Genomic DNA, 26,357 nt, shown 5'->3' with positions numbered 1-26,357 from the left:
TCGTCTAACAATCAAATGTAACTATGGGTCATAAATAGCTGCTTGCACAGACTACGTATGGGTTTGTTCCTTACAGGAGGACGGTCTCTGTTTCGTCTCTTAAGTTATATTCTTTTTTGAGCTGCAGTCATGCTGGTGTCACCACTGTCTACGTATGAATGATAACATGCGAAATAAGCCTGTAGGTGTAAAGTTTTCTGATAAATAAATTTCCTCCATCTATCAAGACAGTAAATAACATTAATTAGCAGTAAATCATTGGCATGTATATGGATAGTTAAAGCTAGAGAAAAAGATGAAATGTAACAGAAATGGCAAGATGCTGTCACAGTCGTCAAGATTTTCCATGGTTACCATTAGAGTTCACTTGATGGGCAAACTTTGTTTAACACACAATTATTAGAATCAGCATAAATGTTGGCAATAATATTCAAAAAGAAATTGTGTTTGTGCATTTGACCCTTATTTTCCTAATTATTAATATATTCTATTGCATGTTTATTGTATCGCTGTTTTTTTTTAAATTTAGGATTTATAATAGTTACACTCTGATCTTACATTAAAATTACTATCTTACTTTTTTAACAATATTTTATATAACTAGTTTGTACAACATCCTCTGTACATACTGTATCTTTGTCACAACTTTTTAATAATCAGATTTTAGGTATCTTTGCCAAAAATATTCATTTTTATGTAAAACAGTTAATATCAGCCAATATACTGTTAGGAGACTTTTTTTTTTTAATTCTCAAATATTGTCAATGGTATCAGCCTTGCTCTAGCAACCATTCAAACCAGACATAAATGATTTAGGTTAGACAGCATGAACTCTGTATATCTTTCCAATGTCAACTGTGAATTCCCCCAAGATGCCCACTGAGTCAGCCTTTGGACTTTTATCTGACTGCAACAGAGACGTTCACCAGTCCAGAGTGCAGTAAGAACATATAGATAGCAATATCATCCCTCCCAAAACACGCTCGACCACTATACAAATGTCTAATGAAAGCTCATGATTTCAATCTTTCTCAAAAGATATAATCTAGATACGCCCTCTGGCTCTCATTTTCATCTAAATTATGCCTGGGGCACCCAGAGATATTGAGTTTTGTCATCCATAGCACTGCATGGAGAATATTTGCTCAAAATATATAATTTATCAGATCATTAGAAAGATGGCAACACGATTATGTAGGGAGCTGTACTTCACAGGGTTTGATTTTAGGGAGTTTTATTATTGCAGTAGTGCTTTGCTTCTCATCGAGAAAATATTTTTTTCTCCAAAAAGACCAAAACTTAATTCTGTTAGACTGCAGAGTCATCAGGGAGTCGTTACAGCCGTATTAAAATGATGTACGCTGACAAATTAAGTCCTTTGTTCTACTTTTCTATTGTAAGATAAGAGACTTTGGATCAGACACTCAAAAATGGGTTCGCTAAGTAGAGAGCAACCCGCTGTGGATTTTTTTCTAAGATCTCTCAAAGTCTTTTAAAACATTTATGGTTTACTCCCAGATACTGCGCTGTGATCAAATTAACTAAGTAAATACAAGTTAGAAAAAGTAACCATGTGGAGTGTTAGACCACATGAGCAAGGGAGGGATGTGGCTCACATTTCTGCCAATAAAATGTGCCAATAAAAAGGTAGAAACGTTCCAAAAAAGAGGAGCAGAGAAGAAGACTACAAGGAGAAATATAAAATTTGGAAAAGTCATCTTAGGTATGATGAACTAACAAACGATGCAGTCTTTGAGTCCTTTTCCTCTTTTAAGAGGAAACCACCAAGGATGTCCCGTTCTACATTTATTATTTGCCTCATCAGTCAGCCCTCTGGCCATTGTCATCAGGAGTCAAAGTTTAATTTGCGGGAACAACCTCTGGGACAGAGTCTGACAAACAACTTATTTTGTCATTTAGATATGAGGATTTATATGAGGATACACACAACGTGTTTTGATGAATAATGTTATAAGTAAAACTTACAATGGAAACTCCACAGGATACTTTAATATTACAAGAAATTCATAAATGTACTGTGTGTACCCTCAAAGTAGACTACCTATCTTTTCTACCAAACCGACCCACTTTTTTTAGGAATTCTATTTGCTGGAGTCTGGCCTTTTGGCACTACATCTGCTGGAGACTTGATTAATGACACCAAACTTAGGTTTCACTCCCCTGATCCTGAGCCTATTTCTTCTGACACCTGAATAAGCTTACATACACATATAATGTGTGTGTGTGTGTGTGTGTGTGTGTGTGTGTGTGTGTGTGTGTGTGTGTGTGTGTTTATATATATATATATGTATGTATATATATATACATACATACACACACACAGAGGAGGATATTACAAGGATATTATCATATTTTAGTTCAAAATCTGCACTTTAAAACACAGATAAATGGATGCAAATGAATTGTTTTCTACTTGATACTGGATAGTGGATGTTCCCTCATAAAATTTACAATTTTATAGGATGTTACCTTGTGTACAAATAAGGCTCAATTCAGCTTAATATGCTTTCAACATACATGGAAATGACGTTTTTACCAGACTAGCACAACAGCATACCTAACAACACATAAAATAGCAAACCAAAAATACCAAATGACATTTAGACAATTTACCTTGGCTTTTTTCCCCCAGGTCTTGTATACCTGAGATTGTTGTAGTATTCTGTTTGCAAATAGAGGTTGAAGCATGTCTCTTTTCATTTCAACTGCATGTGAATGCTTTTGTTGGGTTAATATATAAAACCTCAGTGTTTGGACCCTTGATGGACAACTGCACATGAATCCTCAACCTGAGGGGGCAGATCCAGCCTGAATGCTACAATCGAGGGGCAGCACATTTTATGCTGAACAGACAGAGGCAAAATTGAGTGGTTACTGGTGCCGTTGCGAGGTAAGTGGGATCAGAGGTTATGTGGGGTCATATAAGAGAGGTTTTATGGAGGCGAGCTTGATTGCAAAAACACAAAGTGGTGGGAAACAAAGTCAAAGTGGTTTCAAGAGCCAAAAGGATCTGCAAGACCTGAAGGAGACACGTCGAATTCAGCTAGAGCAAATGTGCTTGTTGTGCTGGCTGATATAGCTTTATGCTTTGGAGAATGGCACAGTGCATGTATTCCCTATTTACAGTAAATGCTATATGTCCAAGCATAGCTATTTTCAAACACAATGAGCAGTAACTGAGAGACAAACAAATGAAGACAACCACACATTTATATACTACAATCTTTTGGTATGACTTTCTACTAAAGCCCATTATATAAAGGACTTAGTTGTAACTAATGCCTTTATTACTGGTTAATAAATCATTTACTAATTCTCTACTGATCAGTTCTAAAATATTAATAAGAAAAGAATTTGGGTTGACAGTTTGCAAAAATCCAGTCGGTAGGTGTTTCGCTTTTCTGTTTGATAATAATGCAGTTAGAAATGTTAGTAAAGCATTAGTAAAAGGTTTTCATCAAGTCTGTGTTAATAGGTTGTCATTTAATGGATTTTGGTAATAATCACCAGCAACCCTTTTCTGGAAATAGGTGGTTTTCACAACCCGGCTACCCAAGGGCCAAATCTGTTGATGGTTTATAACTAACGTATTAAGTATTAGTAAAGGAACAAGTGGATTTAGCCATGGAGAATGGTGAGCATATGGACATAACATTTTGATTTTTTTTTCTGCTGTGAAAACAAATGTAATCCATTGAAAATGAGGGAAATCAAACTGACAAGAGCTCCTGTTGTTTGTGAAGGAGCAAACTACAAACTTTTTACAGCCACCTTTCAAGTATAATTATAATTTAAAAACATAGGGTGGATTTATCACTTTAGGCACAGCCATTAATGCCCCTGGCTATATTTGATTAGACCTCTGACCTTAATGATGAGCCATCTGTGGCAATTACCACCAGCAAGTCATTACCCCCTAATGGCGCAGTGTATTTGCAAACTCGTAACACCGCCTCCAGTCAGCCCTTATCACTGAGTTGCAAAGAATCACTGTGTTAAAAAATGTAATTAAGTAATGAAATCCTACTGGCATTGTGTTTTCCCCAAAACACTTTTTTGCTAATGAAAAGTTGTCATATAATGTAAGAAATTAATTTGTTGGAGATACAGTTTAACACAACAGTGACCGCTTTTTCAACAAAACTGTGGCCGAATCAGTTTAAACAATAATACCTGCCAATACCAGTGGCGTGTGTAACTACAGCTAATTGGGTTGCACAAACTAGAAAAATATATATATATATTGCTATGGAGGAAACCTTTCATCATGCTCCAATTTGAAAACAAACAACAAAAAAATGTAGATGCCCAAAAAAATAAATAAATAAATAAATAAAAAAGACAGAAAGGCATAAATAGTATCTTTGGTGTCCTCTGGTATCACAGCTTTCAGTCATCATGCGCCCCTCTCTCTAAGCCATTGACAGAGTCCATCTAAGCTCCCTACTAAAGCCACAAAATTTTCACTAAAAACGGCTCTTGCGGCAATAAAGCAATTTCAGTTCCACCTTGAAACGGTGGGGGAGGAAGCCATGCATGAGGTGACATCTCCAACCTAACTCCACTCAAAATACCAACATATATTTTCTCCTCAGCAGGATTTATCTGTCTCAGTTTGAACAATGTGTCCTGTGTGCGCCTCGCACTCTCATTTTTGCTGGTAAGACACAGGATCTTGGGGATTTTATCATTTTTGTTTTTCTTTTACGCAGCCATATGGCTTCATGATGGCTGCAGTCACTCATCTAAATGCCCCAGCTAATGTGTCTCATCTAAAGAAGATTCACCCTTCCGAGGAGTGACTTGAGAGCTGCTTCTATCCATTTATCATCATATGTGCTCCGTTACTTTGCTGAAAGTCAGAATCCTTGAAAAATAACTCGACGGCCTGCTGTGATTAGCAGGATCAGGGCCAAGTAGTTGTAGATACATTTTTAAGGCGTATCAAAAACTCAGAGCATTACATCTTCGTGTCTATGCATTCAAATACCCTTCTTACGGTCAAATAGCTTTCCAGCCATTTGCATGACCTTCAAAATGATTAAACTGAAAAAGAAAAATCGAAATAGTTGCATGCATAAACAACGCAGAAATGGTGTTATGATTCCTGTGGCTCGGATATATAAATCCTTCATATATTCATTGATATATACAAGAACAACCCATTTGAGGTGCTCTTGTGGCTCAGGTTAGAGCGAGCAACAGTGAAGCAGCCATGCAAAAGATTAACCACAGAAGATGGAGATCATAAAAGGTCCAAGTTAAAGTGACCGCAACTGTAATCCAGAAGAACATATTAGGATGAAAAGTACGAAATGATCAAGCCTGTATTGCGACCTCTTTGGATTTTCTTGGCTAACAAAGATTAACAGTTTCCAACCTTGATTAATACTCAGGATATCGTAATCGTCAGGACGTGCCCTTCTGTGACACAGTACCTCAAACAGAATAAGGATGAAATAACAATGAATAAATTATGTGATCTCTCTCTCTTCAAGCTAAAATATCCATATACACACTGTGTGTAAACACATCACAGGCTCGTTTGACTGACGCAAACGGACACAGTTTACTCCGGAGACACCGAGGTCTTCTGCACCATTGCAGACCAAATGAATGTAACAGAGTCACGCCTGTTGTCCTCTTCTCTCAATTTACTCTCCTTAAGGCCCACCCATCCACATCAGCTCACCTCAGCGGAGGCAGGGACACACAAAACTGTCGCCAAGAATTGTGAGAACATAAGCAATGAGCTGTGGATTCTGACTCTCGGCAGCGTAATGTGACAGTGACGGGTAGGGATGCTTAGTGGGTAACATTTTTGTGTGAAAAGAGTGGGCAGTCTGTTCTCTCAAGCATTGTTTTTAGACAGTGTAAGCCAGAAAGCACTCGCCACTGCACAATACAGCTTGGTTTCCGGTGTTGATTTGTTACTATTTGCTCACCAACGAAGTAAGTCACATACTACAAGAACACTACAGAGATGATTGCAGTGAGGTATGCCGTATTTTTATGAGTCATAATTCATGTTAAAGCAAAGAAAATGGTATAATGCACCATATACCAAACACTATTAGCTACAATGGCTGACAGCTTACTGTTTGTAATCTGTTTTGTTTAATATCATTCTGGGTTATTTATATTTCATTACTGCACCATTTACAAATCTCCTACTCAATTACACAGCCCAAAACACATGGCAGGTTCCAATAGCAACAATGCTCTTGGTTAATTCAATATTAAAAATTCATTAAGAGGCGGGCGATGCTTTATTGAAACAGTGTCTGTTGCCGCAGCCAGCGGAAGCCAAACTCTCCATCTCTGTCACTGTGTGGCTGGTTGTGTATGACAACACAAACCGCTGTTGCCACAGGAGAGCAACCTTCTCGCTTTCTTGCCCTCCCTCTCTCAGTTTGCCGCTTGCCACGTTTCTGTATCTCCTTACACAGCCATCTGTTCCTGGACTGCATGTATTGTGCTCAGAAAACATTGTGCAGACCTTATAAATACAGTTTGCCTAAATTGGAAAACTGTCCGTCATGGGGCATATGAAAATAAACAATATATTACTTCCTCTTCGAAATAAATACATAAGTAAGGCGAAGGGGAGAGCGGCAGCTCTGACACAGACTGTAGGTCTAGCATTATTGCAATTTTGCAGTTTGTATAAAACAAGTATTGCTTCTTGCTAGAAACAGAGTTTAAGACAGCCGTTCACTAGTAGCTGACAAAATAAACAAAAACAAAAAAACTACACGGCTACCAAGTTGTGTTCAGCCCAAAGTCTGGCTTCTCTCCCTGTGGACAGATTGTGCCTTTCTGCAGTCAAAGTAACAATTAAGCGACCTCTACTAATCCTTCAGCGAGTAACTGCCATTTTCAGTTTTGTAACATGGGCCTTTTGAATCATTTCAGTCTATTTTTTCATGCAACATGAAATGGCAGGCAAACAACACTTAGTGTAACTAATTCCCTAATCTCTCTCACACAGCCAACGTCGCCAAACCGCGAGCTTCCAGCTTAACCATTTTCAACGATGGTTGTTTGATGGGGGCAGCCACGTGTCATGGAGTCAAGCATATCTCCAAACAAAGATAACATCTACTCAAAGAGACTTATAAAAGTAAGTACTATTATACCAAAGGTGGCTCACTTAAAATCCGAAGAGATATACATATATAAACAAAAGCTCAACCAAGTTAAGATGTTTTAGTTGCAGAAATGCACGTGATAATCTGAGGGTTTGCATGTGTGTGTGTGTGTGTGTGTGTGTGTGTTTGAGAGACTCATGGCAGTGGCATTTAAGCAGGATAAATATGCACCTGCATGGTACCGGAGATAATCCCTGCAAGGCCGCGGGGTTTGCACAATGTAAGCATGAATAAAGCCAGAGCTGAAAACGACCCATCGCAGGCGCACGGACAGACAGAGGTGGGCAAACGGAGACCCTCACTTGCGGCAGGTTACTTTTCATCTTCCTTACCAAAGTGGGCATTCAGTAAAAGCCCTTTCTTGTGCTGATCAACTCTTTCTTCACCACCCTACTCATATGCTGTGTGTGTGTGTACATGATCTACAGTGCTGTTATGTGTGTTTGTAACATCTACAGTATAATGTGTTGGAAATGACTGTGTATTATACTACAACAAAGATGAGATCAACACATTTTAACAAGCCATTTTCTAGTAGACAGACCGCAATAAAACATACAAACAAGGGTTTGGAATATCGACAGGGGCAGAATTTCCCCCGATAACATCCAATTAGGTTTAAATGAGTCAATCTGTTGAATGCCTGATGAGTTCAAACCACAGAAGGCACATAGAAGGCTTCACAAAAATTGTACTGAATAATTACAAAAAAAGCTCATTAAGTAGCCATAGAGGCCTCCTCTCTCGTCTGGACCAGAGATGTTTGCAGAATTTTGCCATAAGTATGGAAAGGGAGACAAACAAAAGCTAAAACAAAACAAAAAAAAACCATTTAATTTAATTGGGAAAATAAAGATGCTTTCAAAATGCTTGCAAGAAGTCAGAATATTTGTTTTTTAACATCATTAGTCTTGTAACTGTATTCTATTTTCCCCAAAGATAGGCTATAGGCTTTGCTGAATCTTGGCCTATAAAAAGAGGAGAATAACTGGTTTCTGCCACCGTGAACAAAACTGAAATATAGATGATACACTGGCTCCTGCGCCTGTTTTTGCTTTTCTGTTGATAACCTGCTTTCACAGCTCGTTGAGTTTTAAAAGTGATGCTGATGTCGTGCTTGCTTTAGCTATTTCAGGCTCAGTGACAGTGACAGAGTACTGAATCATGGCCACTTTTCACGATCAACAACAACAGAGGGGAGATGCGGAAGGAAAGATGAGATTTAAGCTGAATGGGATCCTCTCCGGTGCTTCAGACACACTTGACCTGTTGTATACGTGATGTCGTACCAGCTCATGTAAACTGAACTGTTCTCTAAACACGCTATTCAGATTTCAGAGGCCCACGTGAAGAACCTAAAAAAAAAAAGCACAAGGGCTTCAAAAGGCTGCTGTTGTGCAAGATACAGAACAGTATTAGATGGAGCAGAGAGGTAAATATCAGCAAAGCATCAGCTTGAACAGAGAGCGTCAAAGTCAATTTGAAGCCTATTTTACCGATGCAAGGTTTAGGTTTTATGAACTTTGGAAGCATGAACCTCCACATGACCTTTTTATATAGTTTTACAGAAAAATCTGTTTTCACTTCTTTCCTTTTTTTTTTTTTTTTTTTTTTACATTTATAAACCTGCTGTCCATGGTGTCTAAATGTGGATGTTGATGTTAAGTGTAATGTTGAGTAACATTAACGTTCTTTACAGTCAAGCCAGCCGTCTACAACATACAGGCTGTGGGTTTTAGTAGCATACAACAGAGGCAAAAAATGTAAAAAAAAAAAAAAAAGAAAAAATGTGCAGCACTGTTATTGGCAGATAAAGCTAAATGGATTAATTAGTTCCCAGACATTATTCATTAACCTTTCAAATACCACCGCAAAAACAAAGCTGACTGGGATGTCCTTCGCCATAACGTATAACACATTTCAATGGATTTATTAAATTACAGAAGGATCCCGGCCTTTAATTATGAATTAAGTTCAGAAAAGAAGAAATAGCATATCCTTAGGCAAGCAGAAGAGAGCTTTACTTCACCCATGTACTGTGTGTGTACATATGTATAATCAAGATAACAGACAGAGAGTCTGAATCTTTAACCAGAGTGAGGCTTGTGTTTTCTAAGCCTATTTCCAAGTAAGTTGTCCTCGGTGTAAATATATCAAGGACGTTAAGATCAAATGCACAAAGAGCCATGTTGTAAATTCAGAGTTGAGGCTACTTCAAGCGATAATTTACTTTCTGAACATTGGCAGGTGTGCCAGTGGCAGTTGGTAAATGAGAGGTCTGCGTTGTGCAGATGGCTGTGCATTCTGTTTGCACCTCTCCTCTGCCTCCCCTGCCCCAGTCGTAATGCTCATATATTAACTGTACCACAGCCTCCTTCACGCACGCACACGCACACGCACACACACACACACACACACACACACACACACACAAATACAGATGGCCCTCTGAAGAAAATAATTCACAAAATCAACTGAAGCCTTTAAGAAAAACAAAAAAAAACAAAACACTCTGCTGTCTGCTCTCAGTCAGTGTCTTGAACACAATCTCCTGTTGTCAGGTTTGTAGTTTACCGTGTACTTCGATATGGTATTATATATCATGTCATCACAGCGAATCCATGTAAAGGCTACAACTAACAGTTATTGTCATCATCCAACTAACCTGGATGTTTGTTTTTTTATCCTTTTCTTCTTTAACATCCCTTTGTTTGTGCATTTTGCATTATGCTATTTAAATTCAGTTTCATAAAATGACGGCGTTTACGGTCAGACCAATGAACGGTACAACATGTGTTTCTGAAAGTGAAAGATGACGACACATCACATGTAGTTCAATGGGTCTCGTGGTTCTCAGTAAGGAGCAGTCCGGATTAGAAAAAAAGGAACACATTTATACACATCTTAACTCAGTGACTACAAAAATGTCTGGGTTGCATTGAATAGTATGGCTGGCATGCTAGGGAATGAGCATGATTATGCAAGTAGCACTAAGGTCTTCAGATTCAGTTTAATAGCAACTATTTGTCAGATTATCTGAACAGTTACCATTTTTTTTATATGAGATCAATCAAGATTTCTTTACTTCATAAGTTTGGAGTCAAAAATCACGCCATGCCAAACATTACCAGTCTGGTGCTTTGTAGCTTAAATAATATTTAGCTCTTATGCACCAAGTATAAATTTATCGTCAAAGCTGGAACTAAACTGTAGAAATTGGTGTTGTGTTATTCACTCGATTACTTTTCCTACAATCCAAAGGCAATTTATGAGGAAAAATGCACTCGGAATCATACATCTTCATTCTAAGCCCAGCAACAGGTGGATTTTTATGACGTGGCACACTACACAACATTTATTTGAACAGAAACAGAGTACAAACAAATGCATCACTGAACTTTGTAAAAACAGCCCAGCAGGTATCGGGAGAATAAAAATGTTCTTAATTTGTGTGACAATTAGCAATTTGTGTAAGTACCAAGAAGTGTTCCTGTTGAGGTGTCGGAGGGACAGTCAATAAAAATGAGTGGAATGTGAGTGAAAGTAACTTTCCAGCATTCACTGTATGCGAGTACAACTGCAAAAGAACAGGCATTTAATACTCTATTTTGGATGCTGAAGTATGAAAAGTGTAGATATGAAGTTGTAGCAGCAATGTTCCTTTCTTTAAAGGAAGCTCTGCACAGGACATAATGTGATGTTTGGACTCAGCGGAGCTGGAGATCAAAAATGACACGTGAAATAAAAGCAAAGCCCCCGAGTGAACGAGGGCGCTTTGTTTATCTGCAATGAGTGGTGATTCAAAGATTATAACTCCTGGGGGGGATGTTGCCAGACACTGCGTGGTGAGTCACAGACGGCCGAGCAAGGTGGTCGGTGCAACTGACAGCTCATTCAGACAGAGCCCACCTGAGAAATCTGATCCGACGGCTGCCTCACTCCATGAGCTTCATTATCTATCATCTCCGGGCTCTGAAAAGCAGACTGAAAACCAATTCTGGTTTCATGAGATTAGAGAGCTGCACACAGTGACCAGGAGCTCCATCACTCAGCTTGTGCTCTCAATCTTCAGTTCAAATGTCACTGCTGTGTGGATATCATTCAGGCATTCATGTCCCGGGTGTTAAAGACTGGTGGAGTCGGGAGGCCTAAAGAAATGAAATAGTTCCTCCTGCAAGTAAGAAAACACCCACTGCAGTCTGCGACATTCTGATCATAATTCTGGATTCTTTAATATTATGGTACGACCTTGTGTGGTCTTTACTTTCATCGTACTGGTGGTGGAGGAAGTATTCAGATCCTTTACTTGAAGCAAAAGTTCAACGTTTTGGGAAATACGCTTTTTAGCTCTCTGGTAAAGAGATCGATACCAAACTTAAATATAGAGCTACAGCCAGCAGCCAGGAGCGATTCCGAGATTTAAAAAAGTGTCTGAAGGTACGTTCTAGTGGCACATGCTAATTCTCAGTGGTACGCTGCTGGTAGATTGTAACAATTACTTCCTAGGCTGTGCACACATACACACTTGCACAGAAATGAGCTATTCTAAAGCTATTCTTTTTAAACTTACAACTAAGCCAACATAAACACCAGACAATTCTGTCAAAGATGCAGAGCTACATTTAGCAGGTCAGAAATGTGTTAATATGTTGCTACTGTTAACCTGGCATGCATGCAATGAAAGTACCTAGTTTATCATTCACTAGCTACATTCACTAGCACACTTAGCTACCGGCATATGCTGCTGCTGTGTGAAACACAAAATATATAGCACTGATATTTAGCAGTGGCATACCAACGATCAGCTGGGGCAGATGCCAGCAATGAATCGTCATAAGCCGCTGGGGACTGTTATGTGGCAATGGAAGAGGAGTGACACATGGTTTTCATGTGCCATATGCCGGTTGAGCAACAGCAACTCACCACTAGACAAAGTGGCCCGCCATGAAGCGTGTCTATATGACACTGCCGGAGGACAGCGCTATCTGCCACTTTCCGATCTCTGCGCTGCAGGGAGTCAGTTAGCTTAGCTTAGCATAAAGACTTAGGTGACCTGAACCTCGAAAGCTCAGTAATCAACACGTTGTATCTCTTTTGTTTAATCTGTACAGAACCAAAGTGTAAAAAAAAAGTATGATCAGCGAAATAAACTTAAAGTATCAAAACTAGAAGTACTCATAATGCAAAAGAATGGCCCCTGTGAGTGTTACACTAAGATATAAATTATATCATCTATTATTACTGGTGCATTGTTGTGTATGTTGTATTTTATTTAGCTGTAGTTGGTCAAGGTGCAGCTACTTTTAATCATTTTAAAATCTTAATGTGTAAAGTAACTAGTAACTAAAGCTGTCAAATACATGTAGTGGAGTAAAAAGTACAATATTCCCCTATGAATTGTAGTGGAGTAGAAGTAAAAAGTAGCTTAAAATGGAAATACTCAAGTACAGTACAAGTACCTCGACTATGCAATTAAGTAATAATAACATAATAATAATATAATAATAACTTTATTTACAGTGCACCTTTCAAAACAGTACAGCAATTGAGTTAGTTACTTAAATGGGTCAGTTACACTACTGCTACACTACTATTCAAAAACAGAAACATCAAGGCACAAATGGAAGGTTAGCCAAGCAGAAAAAAAACTTAAAAAAAAAAAATGATGAACAGTTAACATCTTACTAAAAAGATAAAAATCTGAAATCATACTTGATAATAATGAAAATTTCTAAACGTATTTCTTTTCATTTGAATCCATTTTAATGATTAATTCTTTTAATTCCATTTTTCCACTGGTTTGTGTGTTTGTTTGTTTTTTAGGGCCACTTTTGCAGCCCCTAAAAGGTTTTCTGTTTGCCAAAAATACATATAAATGGTCATTGCCGTGTCTCTACTACAACCAACCATTAATCGTTAAAAGGGAATGTGAGTTGGACAATGTCACAGCTACGATGAAGTTCATAAAACTCTCTCTAAAGTCTGGCATAAAAAGTGGATGAAAATCATTTCAAGGCCTGTTAAATCTATACCAAGAAGAAAAGAAAATGTGAATACATGGAAGGAAAATCAGGTTCAATACGCTATACTTTCGCTAACCCTGAAGACATACTGCAATAAAGACCGAAATGCCAACCCACATACATCTATAAAGGTTGTGAGCGGGCTGCCAAGCTCAGACATGGCACTCATTTTGAAGTCTGAAAATGGTACTGAGTATACAAAGGCTTCATTTACATTTTAATTAGTATGTTCTACTGGAAATAAAACGTGTGTATGCATAACCAAAAGGAAAATGAAATTAACATAATGAGAATTGAAACTCAAAAAGAAAAAACACACCCAAGAGCCACCCAAAATAGAATCTAGTCCACAAGGCACCAAAGAGTAAAATAAAAATTGATTTAAAGTCATGTCTTTAGATGTTTTAGTCTAATGTGTCTTACTCATAACGTACATTTTTCTTTTTGATCTTATGCTGTGAGAATGAACGTGAAGAAAAAGATTTGCTGCCTGTGATTGTTACAAAAAGGGAATTACAGAGAGTTGTGGATTGAATCTGAGACGCTTAAAAAGTCTGGTGGCATGATCGGCTGCAAACACAATCAATCACACTTTAGCGGCCTTGACGCAAGCATTTGTTTTGGCTCCGCTGCATGGTGAACAACAAAAAGAAGTGAGCAGTGACTTGCTCTGCATGCCAGATAACCGGTTTTGACAGGCCTCTGAAGCTCGGAGAGCGCGGTTACAGCCACACCAGGAACTGACCAGCTGTCAGCTATTATACGCACACAGATGACAAGAGGTAGAACAGCGGCTGTCTGGACGTGCCGCAAAATTCAACTCTCTCCGCCTGGGCTATTACGTAGCATGAGCAATTACAAAACATGTGTTCAGCTGCATCCGAGCTGCAGCTGTGACACAAACCCGATTCTGATAATTCAATATTTTGGAGTTTTAACAGCACTAAAAAAAACAGAGGTATTAATTTGCACTTCTCTGACATTCCCTCCACTGCAGTACCACCTTAACTTTACCCACAAATTCAGTCACAGCCTCATTTATTATTCAATTTTAGATGAAGTAAAACCATACAGATTAAAGTGTTTTCATTTGAATTTAACATGCCAATTTGTCCAACGTCACTGGTACAACTAGTAAAAGGACTAACTAGTAAAACTAGTAAAAGGAAATGTGAAATTCGTTAGCATTTATATTCTGTGTCAAACACCCTGATTCCCGGTGAATCTGAATGGATTCCTCATCATCTAGACATTTCTGTAGGGAGCATAGACCCAGACTGGCTTGGTCCCACTTTGGTTATCACCTGCAGTTTCATATCTGTACCTGCTAGAACCCACAACAGACACAGTGATAGCATAGCTACCTGTGGCTGATGAAAGCTTAGGGACGTGGCCTAGATATGCCACAGTAAGAGATGGGAATCTCCTAATTTGAACTCCATTTCTGTCAGGTGCCGCCACAGCTCACGTTCCCAACTTATCACATCCAAAAACAACTTTGACAGCAAAGTCAAAACCACACAGAGAGGAAATAGCAATTGGCAGTCCGTGCCAGAAGCAAAATAAGCAACATTATTGCACATGGAAAGCAAAATAGACTCAAAATTCAGAATGCGGCAGAAAAAAAACGTGTTTAATAATTCAGAATATACATTATGAGGCCGGAAACAATGACAGAAACAATAAGAAGTATCTCAGAATTGACCGCAAAATTAAAACAATACTGTGTAACACAGCCTTGACAAGAACTGTGCATCACGGAGTTCCCAGAACTAGTGTTTATGGAGGCTTCATGAGAATTTGTTTGAAAAAACTAGAACAAGTTACATCAGAATCTAAGACTGAACATTTGTATCTCTCTCGGTACTCGCTTTTTGCACAGAGCAACTGGAAAAACACCAACAGTGAACCTGATCCACATCCACCAGAACCACCCGGTCCCCACAACTGTCTTCTCAGAGACAGCGTTAACCTCAGCAGGCGTTATCACAGCAGCCAGACTCACTATGTAAATAAACAGCATTGTGTCAAGAGTACACAAAGAGCAACTTGTCCAAGTTGGCTGAGGCTTATAACTGAGACTGCTCTTTTTTTTCGACAAGAGTCACAATGAAGTAGCAAGATTGTGGGTTGCTGTTTTTATACTGTGGCCACAGAAAATACTTGTTTCTGATTGGATGACAAATTAAAAAGGATTAGAATGCCTCAAACATACTCCTGGTTAATAGTTAAACTTATAAACTAACAGGTTATAAGTTATACTTCTATAATACTAAATCAATATATTAAACTGAGGTAAACATTGCAGTTTAGTAAATGCAATGCTTCAGTACTTGTGAAAATTTAAGAAGATGAACACAGTCTCTCTCTTTTCTGTGTTAAGCGGCCATATAAGCGTAATAATACGCTCTTGAGGTTTCCTGGTATAGCTGAGATGATTCGTCGATTAGTCAATTAGCTGATCGACAGAAAATTAAAATTAAATGGCAGCGATTTTGATGATAGCATATTAGCTTACTCTGCTTCCAGCTTCTCAGATGTGAGGATTTCCTTCTGTTGTTGATAGTTAATTCCATATTTTTGGGGTTTTGGACTGTTGGTCAGGCAAAACAAGCTATTTAAAGTCACCACCTTGGACATCTTATCATATACACATAATCAATTACATTATCGTTGGTTGGCAGTTCCGTTTGTGCTGGGTAATTTTCCAGCTCATTCTGACTTTAACTGAAAGATTTCTTTATGAGCGCAGGATGATAATACCAAAGTACAAATGATGAAAAAAAAAGAGAGAACTGAATTCAATCCATCACGGCTTTTAGCTTTCAAACGGAGAAGGGTCACAATGTCAGCAGCTTAGTGACGTTACACCCTGATAAGAAAAGATGCGAGTGGAAGTGATTTTGATGTCCATTTAGCCCCAGAGGGGGCAAGCATCATTACAAACAACTGGACAGAAAAAAAAATATATGAGTGGCTCACTCGACAGTATTACCACATGATGTGGATGCAAGAGGCACTGACCAACACGCCCTCCAGAAAACCATGAACATATAGCATCTCCAAAAGGAAGGACAAACACTACATTTATGGTACAATGAAAGGGACATCATGAGATTTTGCAGCACCTATCTGACGAAACATCCAGGACAGTAAAAATAAGACATATTGCTTTGATCCATCACAGCAAAATCCACCAAGTTCAAGTCTTATTCCTCTCTTGATAAATATGAAAATAAGAAAAAAGTTAGTTTGAGGCCACTGAAGAACATAATACTTTTGTTCTGTGCTTACTTATTGCAGCAATATCTTCCAATACACCTTATTTATTTATTTTTCCCATAGAATAATCGTTGCAAAAATTCCAAAGGCATCAGTTGGATGCACTGAATATTTTGCAACTGCCTCAGGCTACTAGTTGTTTGTCATTTACCCTGGCCGGCTGTATAATCAATGCTCTCAATTCAGGGCCTGAACCAGATAGATGCTTGATCATGCCTCAGTAATTAGAAAGCAAATACAGACCTGAGCGTCGAGCTCTCTCCTGCATTATATCACCGCAATCGGTTAAAGTTACAGCGAACTAATCAACCCAGAGAGCCATCAAGATTTCACCTCAGACATCATTCAGTGCCAGTGTATATTGGCATACCTGGTGCACTCTGGGAGAATACTAATAAACACTGCTAGTACCTGAAGGGCCTTTTGGTCCGTGTGCATGTTATCAATAAATGTTGTTTTTTTTTGTTTTTTTTGTTTTTTAAATATTAACTGGCCGTAAAATCCCATAAAGGTAAATGAGAACACAATTCTAGTTAAAATATCAATGTTAAAATGTCAAATCAACATCACCGTATCGCTTCAGATTACCCATTTTGTATTAAACACACAATAAAGTTAATGGGTCACTGATTGCTCCTCTTGGCAAGGTAACTTCTAATGAATTACTGCCCTCCTTGCTCAATCTGTTTTATTTCCCTCGTGACTTTTCCACCTGCTCCATGCAGGGTTCGTGTAAACACAGAGCCTCCACACACAGAGAGTGAGAGACGCTACCACTGACTCCCATCTTTTTGTCCAATTGCACCTCTTTGACGGTTAAGATGTACTGTTCAATGTTTAGTGGGCTCCGGTGAATTTTAAAAAGGCACAGACAAAGTAACAAGTATCTATTAATAACACAGGGCTCAAGTACCTTCTTTTCCCTGAAGAACGATTTATGGAATATTAGTTATCAAATTCTTGTTGCACAGCCCCGATAACTAAGATGTGTTTTCACAGAAATTGGTCAGTCACTGCATTCTGGAGATACTGTGGTAATGTGACACAGAACATCAAGATTTAGTTCATGAACATCTTTACTGCTTTTTAACTCCCATCTAAAAACAGGCGCCTGCTAATCTTCATCAACAATCAGAAAGGACCTGACATTTCCCTCGCTTGAAGCAACTTCATTAGGATCTACAGGATCGCGTGTCCACGTTTCAAAAAGGGACTGACCCTTCTGTCTGCCGATTTTTCATCCAGGCTTCACTTCTTGACTTTGCATAACTTAACCCGCTCCCCGCCTGTGCTAACTGGGGTGATGGAGGCTTGCCGGAGGCGCTGAAAACTACCTCTTCCTTCAAATTTTGGGAACTTCGGCAACCCGACTGATGTGACGCGCTGTGCGAAGGACCTTCTCACCTTTTTGATGTCGCATCCGGAGTCGGCAGTGACGGCTAAGCGGCGGGCTGCATGCGAGACCTCCGGCTGTAATGATTTGACATTTAGTCACCAGATGAAATGAAAAAGTCGCCGCAGCTGCCGCGATCTGAAACGTCCCGGATCAACATACTCACCGCACCAAAAAAAAATACTCACATACGAGCAGGTCTGCACTGTTTATTTTAACGGTGTTTTGCTCGACTTACGCATGTGAGTCACATCGTCACTCTCACGCTGCAAAACTGGGGACATCAGCGGCCCTGGGATAACGGCACATCAAATGGTAATTAAATAAACCAATGCCAAAGACATTACTTGTGAAGCCGAAGCCACGATTTTAGGTTACAGATGACGATACCTGACTCGTCTAGTCAGCCAGCTAGCAAGACAACGGTGGGAGGGCAGCAGGCCTCTGAAGGCAGATCTGTCCCCTCACCATCCTCCCTTATGCAGCCGTAAGGGACACTTGAGGGACACCCTCCATCGATTCCATCCAATTAACCAATACAGTTTCCCCCGGCAGGTCCTGGCTGGCAGGTTATGATATCGTTTGCGTACAACCACTTGCAGAGCACCATCTGTTGAGTTGACGGATGCTGCCATGGGTTTGACAACACGGGGGGGGGGGGGGCCGAAACAAAACTTTCAGCAGTTTGCCGAGCTGTTGAAACTCTTCAATAAATCTCCACGTACAGGCAACTTTTTTTGACAAACAGTTCCTGCTCAAAACAAAAAACAGAAACTCTCCGGGCCACACTGGAAATGCCAAATGCAACCCAGCATGACAGTCCTCATGGGGGGGGGGGGCCAGAACAACATGCCACGCCTTTACAACTTTCTCTTTATGTTAGCACTGTTTAACCCATTAGCATCCTGTACAAAACTCTGCATAAACATCAATGTATCACATTGAGCGATGGTGAATTTAACGTACCCGATGGCAAACTCACTGGGAGTATACTGGGGGGGGGGGGGGGGGGTTCTGAAGGTATGCTTCGGAGGCCTGGTTTGGGTTTTGTCACTGGTAATCACGATCAGCTGTTTCGGAGAGAGTCAGGAAAATCCAACACTTGGGTGCAGCCGCCAAAAGCCAAGTGGGACAGATGGAGAGACCTCTTAGTCGAGGCAAGCATCCCCCCGAAACTTGGGGGGAAACTTTTCTGGGGTTTTTTTTTGTGAAACCATAACTTTGGACGAAACGCGCGCCCCGTGGAGGGCGGGAAATTTCCACGGCGCGTAATTTTTGAGCGGGCGCCCTGCGTCATCGCGCTCAGTGCTGCCTCTGATGGCTGGCGGCAAAATCGAAAGTCACATTATCGGCGTGGACTTGCAATACAGCTTCTCGCCACCGGCGGCTCAGGCGGGTCTGGGTTCCCGCAGATACGTCGGCTGGATTTTGAACGGGGCGGGGTCCTTTGTAAAGGTTGTTAGTTTTACTCACAAGGGGTGAAAACTTTTTAAGACCCGGCGTAGACTTATGCAAACTGTCACCTCAGCAAAAGGTGTTCCGGTGCCTCCTCGTCACCCCCTTCCCCGTCGGCTTTCCCTGCGCGTCTCAGTGTATTTCCAAGGGTGCCGTGGAGGCGCGCGCTCCGCGTGAATCAGTTCCAGCCCGGTGCGGGACCGGGTGCCCGCGTCCCAGGAGCCAGTCTCCCTCCTCCCTCCAGAGGTGAGTGCGCAGCGCAGCGCTTCCTCGGCGTCCTCGCGCGGCAGCCGCGGGCGCGTTTTATTCCCTCCCTCCGACCCTTCGGTTCTCCTCGCGCCTCGCGCAGGCTTACACGTTGAAGGATTATTCAGTGGCAAATGCCCGTCGCAGAGAGAGGCTTTTCCACTTCGACGCCCGCCGGTGAGACGAACTTGAGGGAGATGTGAAGATGAAGGAGATGAAACCCCCCTCCCCCACCCCACACCCCTACACCACCCCCCTCCCAAAAAAAAACAAAACCCTGAAATACTTAAATCCGCACAGAAGCGGCGTATTTTTGTGAATAGTGAGATGACCCGTTTCAGGTAAGACGATACTTCTGTTGACTTACAGTGGAGGGACACGGATGTGATTATTCCATTTAATTTAATTCCGTTCAAATTCGCAAAACTCAGCATGTTTGAAATACCAAGCACTCGCCCCAAGTATTCGCTGCAATGTATTCACATATCCACTTTCTTTGGACTGTGCCGGTTCTGCGGCGCTTCTTATAGCGAGAATACCTGTTGCACAGAGTGCACAGTGCCTCATCTACAGCAATTTAAAACCGTCACAAATTAATATTTCATAATGTAAAAGAAAAATATTTACTCATGCCGACATTGATCAGTGATTTGTGATAGATTCCATTTATGGTTCACCTCAGCAACTGAAGTGCTTCAAGAGGGCATAGGGCATTTTATATATATATATATATATATTTTTTTTTTTTTTTTTTTTGTGTGTGTGTATGTGTTTGTTTTTGTTGTTGCCGTGCACTGTTTCTGTGGGAACTATTAATAATAAGCCTGTTTATCTTATGCAAGACAAGCAAAACATGTTTCTCCCAGTGTGTTTCCAACTGTTACATTATGCAGTATTCTGTCCATCCACCTGACCTGGACAAGCGCACAATTAGACTACACAAACAGGCTGCGTTGTCATCCAGCTTAAGCCTTTACTAACATTTGGTCGCCTGTTCACCAAAAACAAGACTTCAGGCAGTGTCCATCCTATGCTGCTGCTGCCATGGTGAAAATGATAAACTGGTGCAATAAAACCTCTTATGTTATTGGCACCAAACTGAGTTGTCAGACCATGTTTGCCTCCTGTGCATTGGCAGAGACAAGCACTTTCAATCTGCCTGCAGCGAGGCTAGTTGCGGTGCAGTGATTCCCCTCATTCAATTACTTAGGCTGGGATTAATTTACATCCATGCCCACCCACCTAATAAATTGAGAAAAAAAAGGGGCAGCAAAGAATTCAGTGTAACCAGCAGCTGATCATTTAGCAGCACGTGAAGGGCAAGCGTGTCCCCCGGGAGAGCTTATGACTGTAGGGTGTGTCGAGTGATTTCCCCCGGTAGCAGTGCCTGACCAAATAAACTCACGAGGAAGCTCTGGCCTCAGGTAGAAATCACTGCCTTGGATCCTGAGGTGCCTCTCTTTACACATGCTATCAATCAGGTCTGTTCCCAAGAAAGGGGATCAAGATAAAATCGATTAATTCCCCAAAGGAACTGCTTGCTACAAAGGGTGAGTAGAAAAAGGACACAAGTAACTGTAATGTCTAAAAGCGCTGAAAAGAAAAGCTGTTGTTCTGGTTGATAGCATGGATTTACGAAATCACAGAGATTGTATTGTGTCGCCTCACTCGTGTGCACCATGTTATTTCAAAATGCCGTGCGAATGGCCACTCGTTACATTCAGATCAATTGGTTCAACACACCAACATCTGTTAGCCATTGTCTGATTGGAGGACGGAAGAGACATTGTCAATATCTGATCAAGATGATGACTGGATGTCTTTTTTTCTTCTTGAAAGCATAAAATTGATATCAAAATCCATAATTCCAGTGGAATAGTTATTTTATTCTCTGTCTACTAGACCATAACCGTCAGGCCTGTAAAAATCAGTTATAATAGAGAGATCATTTTAAAGTATTCTACACTGTTACTGTGATAGGTCTTCATGTTTGCAGGTGGGATGCCATAACCATTGTGAGTCAGAGAGACTGAGGTATCATGGACTCCTGGATCTTCCCATCTTCCCCTCCTAACCTGTCAGACCACCGCATGTATGACAGCTTCTTGCAGGGTAATGAGTCTGACCCCCATGGGAACTACACAGACCACAGCTTCAACAGAATCAGCACGGGGGTCATCACCTGCATGTACTTTCTGGTTTGCACTTTGGGGCTCTGTGGAAATGCCCTCGTCATCTACGTCATCCTGCGCTACGCTAAGATGAAGACAGTCACCAACATCTACATCCTCAACCTAGCGGTGGCTGACGTGCTCTTCATGCTGGGCCTGCCCTTCATCGCAATCCAGTTGGCGCTGGTCCACTGGCCCTTTGGCCCTGTACTCTGCAGGGTGGTGATGACCGTCGACTCCCTGAACCAGTTCACTTCCATCTTCTGCCTGATGGTCATGAGCATTGACCGCTACCTGGCTGTGGTGCATCCAATTAAGTCCACAAAGTGGCGCAAGCCTCGCATGGCCAAGACCATCAACTTAGCGGTGTGGGGGGTGTCGCTGATGGTTAACCTGCCCATCGTTATCTACAGTGGCCTCATCATAAAGCATGATGGCTGCTTCTGCACCATTGTATGGCCTGAGCCTGAGGAGGCCTACTACACAGCGTTCATGTTCTATACCTTCATCCTGGGCTTCTTCCTGCCCCTCATGGTCATCTGCCTGTGCTACTTGTTTATCATCATCAAGGTGAAGTCCTCAGGCATCCGTGTGGGCTCCTCCAAGAGGAAGCGCTCAGAGAGGAAGGTGACCCGGATGGTGTCCATTGTGGTGGCAGTGTTTGTCTTCTGCTGGCTGCCTTTCTACATCTTCAACGTCACCTCAGTAACGGGCACCATCAGCACCACTCCCATCCTGAGGAGCACTTTTGCTTTTGTGGTGGTACTAGGATACGCTAACAGCTGCGCCAACCCCATCCTCTACGCTTTCCTGTCGGAGAACTTCAAGAAGAGTTTCCAGAATGTTCTCTGTCTTAAGAAGGTGGGAGGGCTGGATGAGGTTGAGCGCAGCGACAGCCGGAAGGATAAATCTCGCATGATGAATGACCCGACGGAGACCCAAAGTACTCTGCTGAATGGCGACCTGAAGATCAGCATCTGAGAGGAAGGTGATAGGGTTTGCATACGCACTCATGCGGACAGCAATCTCTCTGAAACTGGAAACGGTCAGGAATTATGAATCTCTCTAAGGTCACATCCGAGGGGACCTTATTAAATATTAAACAAGGAGTTCAGAGAGGAGCATGTGACTTATTAAGGAGGGAAAAGCACCAACAGAAATGAAAAATCAAAGTGATGTCAAACTGGACTGTTTTCTGTCTGCCTTTGGCACACTGGTCCCTGGCTTTACACAAATCCATTATAACATAATCACAAGTCCATACAAATGTTTGCTCTGTGCTGTAAATGAAATGAAAATGAAATCGGTTTCACTGTTCGTCCGCAGTGTATTGACTTTGGAGTAAGGTAGAATGGACACTGACGCCCACTTGTAAATGGTCGCCGGGGTGACATAAATTTAACGCGGAGGCCCAGGATTATATACGTGGTTTACAGGAGAGGGCCTATGCCAAGGTTTGATTCTTGTGTGTTGTGCAAAAATAACAACATGACGGTATGCTCATATGCTGTAAAACAACACACTCTTTGACACGCAAAAATTGTCATTCCGCTATTCTTGCTCTGATCTCGTCTACAGGTTATTTTCTCTGGAGAGTTGGATGAATGCAGCTAATTGTACAGAAAGTGGGCAAGGAGACTGTATACACAGTCGGAGGATTTTGTGTGTGTGAGCAGTTTTACCTGTCACACAAATGTATCAAATATATATATGTGTGTATAGCATAGTTTAGTCAGTAGTCAGATATTGAGCGCTGTGTAATTTTCCCCTGTTTCATTATAGCTATGTGCATAATTTATATTACGTTAATGGTACTGGCTCGGGCATTATACCAAGCTAGCCTCTAACCAAAGTGCTGCTAAGATGTATAGAAACTCTAATACAGTATTGTGTAGTATTACATAAAATAATTTCACTATATGCCAATTTCTGCGGGACTGAATTTCTGTTGGGAATTGTTCTTTATCATGGCTCATTTACCATGATTAATGTATATCATGTAATAATGTTTCCGTGATTGTTTTCATTTGTGACAGTAACCGCTTTTATCAAAAATGCCACACGGCATGTTTCTAAATTCTTCAGTATAAAAGCTGAGTAGTGGCTCAGCTTCACGTTTTTATGTCATCTGAGAGCATACAACCTGCTCAGATAACATTTCGTTACTTGATTGTCATTCTCCCATTTCCCGTCCACCAACCTCCCCAGGGTTTTAGTTTGTGCCAAAGGTCACGGGTCACCCGGTGACTAACACACACTTTCCCTGTATTTGGGTAGTGTTATTAGAAGAGGATGTGTCACGATCCTAGAACTAGTGAAGCACTGGGAGAGCGTTTTTAACTTAAGCTAGATTTAAACAGATTTTCTTTCAAACACAGGTTTATTTTATTATTTTATTATGGGATTGTTTCCCTGTGCTGTATTATAGAAAACACTGTATGGTGAGTGTCTGTTATGACGTTTTGGTTACTCCTCTACAGGGACTTAGCCTGTCCCCTGCTGCTTCCCACAGCGAGCTACTGGCAAACACTTTGTATGCAGACATTGGCCCATCCTTCTCTTATAATCTGTGGTATTTGGGAGGCCACGTTTCGAGGGGGGGGGGGTGGTTCCGGACACCAGGCGTCTGAATTTGTGAAGGGCTAGAACACCGATCCTTGAAAGGCTCTGGCGTTCCTTCATCACCATCATCACTCTGCTACTCCAGGAGTCTACAGTTCAGCTTGCCATCCTGGGATCCCCCATCTTTGCTGTAGTCAGATTACTACATGTATGACTTATTAAACCTTTACCCTACACATGCTAGTTCCCACATATACAGCAAAGCCAGTGACAGATTATGATTAGTGTGCAAAGTACTCAGAGTGTCTGTGTGATTGTATTTCACCTTGATTTCAACGTCCCAGCCAGTCTAGCAAAAATGTGAGGTAAAATGTATATACATATATATTCAACGTATCCAAACCACCTTAAGCATGTTGTTTTGAATATGTGCATATTGTATTACTGCTTCATATGTGAGTCATGTATGATACAGAGAACACTTGCACACACATTGCCTCAAACCATGACTAATCAAATTCCATATCTAATTTCTGTCTCTGCAGTACTGCCTGGCCTGTTTGGCCTGTAACATCTCATTACCTCTCAATAAAATGAGACACCTCTAGTGTCCTATATTTCCATAGCAACAGTTACTAAGAATGGTGGTCCCATGGTTAAATTCATCAGCATAATGATTATGGAGAGATGACTCTGGACATGAATTATGAATGTAGATGTTGCTTACATGACTGAAGAAAAAAAAAGAAAAAAAAGCTGGATCAAGACCACCACCCAACCAAACAGTTCAGTAGACTTAAACCAGTATAGAGTGTATAGTTTGTGTTAGTGTGCAGTAGAAAATGTAAGCCAGAGCAAAACAAACATCTCGCTTTCTGTGTCATAGTAGCAGATATTACAGAAAACAGGACAGTGTCATTGTTTACTGTCAGTTAATGCAGGCTGGACATGCATAAGTTGTACAATATCATCCAGCTGTTTTAGAGTTGTAAGTCATTATATTTCTGGCAAGGATTTCTCTTACAATGCTTACTTTATTTTTCAGCTTTTTTTTTTAAAATAGCTGCCTTTTTTTAAGACTACATTGCAGAATTTCTACTTGGTACTGGTGTAATAGTTTAGTGTGTTTTTTTTTTTATTATGAGCTTTGTTTTTTTTAATGCTAAAAAGCTAAAAGGTTACTCTTTAAATTTTACGACCATTGTTAAAATTTTGACTGTTTCCGTAGAAAGTTTGCATTATGCATGTTCTTCCATTTTCCATAACACTGAAACACCACGTTTGATGGAACAAAGATTGTGTGTAGTTGTGTTGAAAATAAAGAATAAAAAGCACACAGTAAATTTTCTTTTGGTTCAATATTTAGGAATGCCCCTCTGAGAGAAAGTTATACAAAAAAAGGGACCAAATATTAAAATTAAAAGCCAATTAAATGAATTAAAAATATCTTAATTGTAAGATTTGTTTACATTACAATAAAGTTTGGATTTCCACATCAGTATTATTTCCAAAAGAATTACAACTCACTACAAATTCCTGGATTCCTAAACGTTGCCGGATTGCGCAAAATCTTGAACGCAGGCTTGATTTTTTTCAAACTGTGTTGTGCTTCTTGGTTTTGACCACAAAGTGGCGCCATAATCAAACGCATAACTACAAGTGCTCTAGGGCCAGAAATACAACACTGGGTTTTACTGTTTGCAAGTGCGTTTCACTGTGTTGGGCACATTAGCTTCGATATACACAGGTTCTACTCCCTTTACTGTCCTATCTTGGTGGTGGTAGTAATAATGGGACTGCACAACAGACAGCTTTAAAGTCCGCTCATGCGGTTGGTATGGCTCAGATACACTAAAGCACTTCACTTCCAGGAAATATACTGTCCCAATGAAGGGAAGCGTGAATGGAAGAAGATGACCAAAAAAAAAAAGACGGCACATAGACATTCCAGTTTTGTTCTGAGTTTAATCACTGAAACGGATAATGAAGCTCACCTCTTCCTTTTCGTTTCAGCTGCGTCCCTGAATGTCCTTGGGTGGCCTTAACTGCTCCA

The 26,357-nt window shown here is 40.7% G+C and overlaps 1 protein-coding gene across 3 annotated transcripts; it reads left to right on the top strand.

Annotated features, from left to right (window-relative positions):
* Positions 1–19,541: 19,541 nt before the first annotated feature.
* On the top strand, positions 19,542–25,589 carry LOC120784640 (somatostatin receptor type 2-like). Of its 3 annotated transcripts, none has more exons than XM_040118625.1 (2): positions 19,542–19,571; positions 21,568–25,589. In XM_040118625.1, exon 2 carries the CDS (start codon positions 21,611–21,613, stop codon positions 22,721–22,723), a length of 1,113 nt encoding a protein of 370 aa, XP_039974559.1. In that variant the 5' UTR covers positions 19,542–19,571; positions 21,568–21,610; the 3' UTR covers positions 22,724–25,589. The 3 variants fall into 3 exon arrangements, with proteins under 3 accessions (XP_039974559.1, XP_039974551.1, XP_039974543.1); XM_040118617.1 differs by lacking the exon at positions 19,542–19,571 and adding an exon at positions 19,838–19,912; XM_040118609.1 differs by lacking the exon at positions 19,542–19,571 and adding an exon at positions 20,883–21,121.
* Positions 25,590–26,357: the final 768 nt, after the last annotated feature.

Source organism: Xiphias gladius, chromosome 3 (genome assembly GCF_016859285.1).
Source record: "Xiphias gladius isolate SHS-SW01 ecotype Sanya breed wild chromosome 3, ASM1685928v1, whole genome shotgun sequence".
Lineage (NCBI taxonomy): Eukaryota > Metazoa > Chordata > Actinopteri > Istiophoriformes > Xiphiidae > Xiphias > Xiphias gladius.
This window is presented reverse-complemented; position numbering and strand designations above follow the sequence as displayed.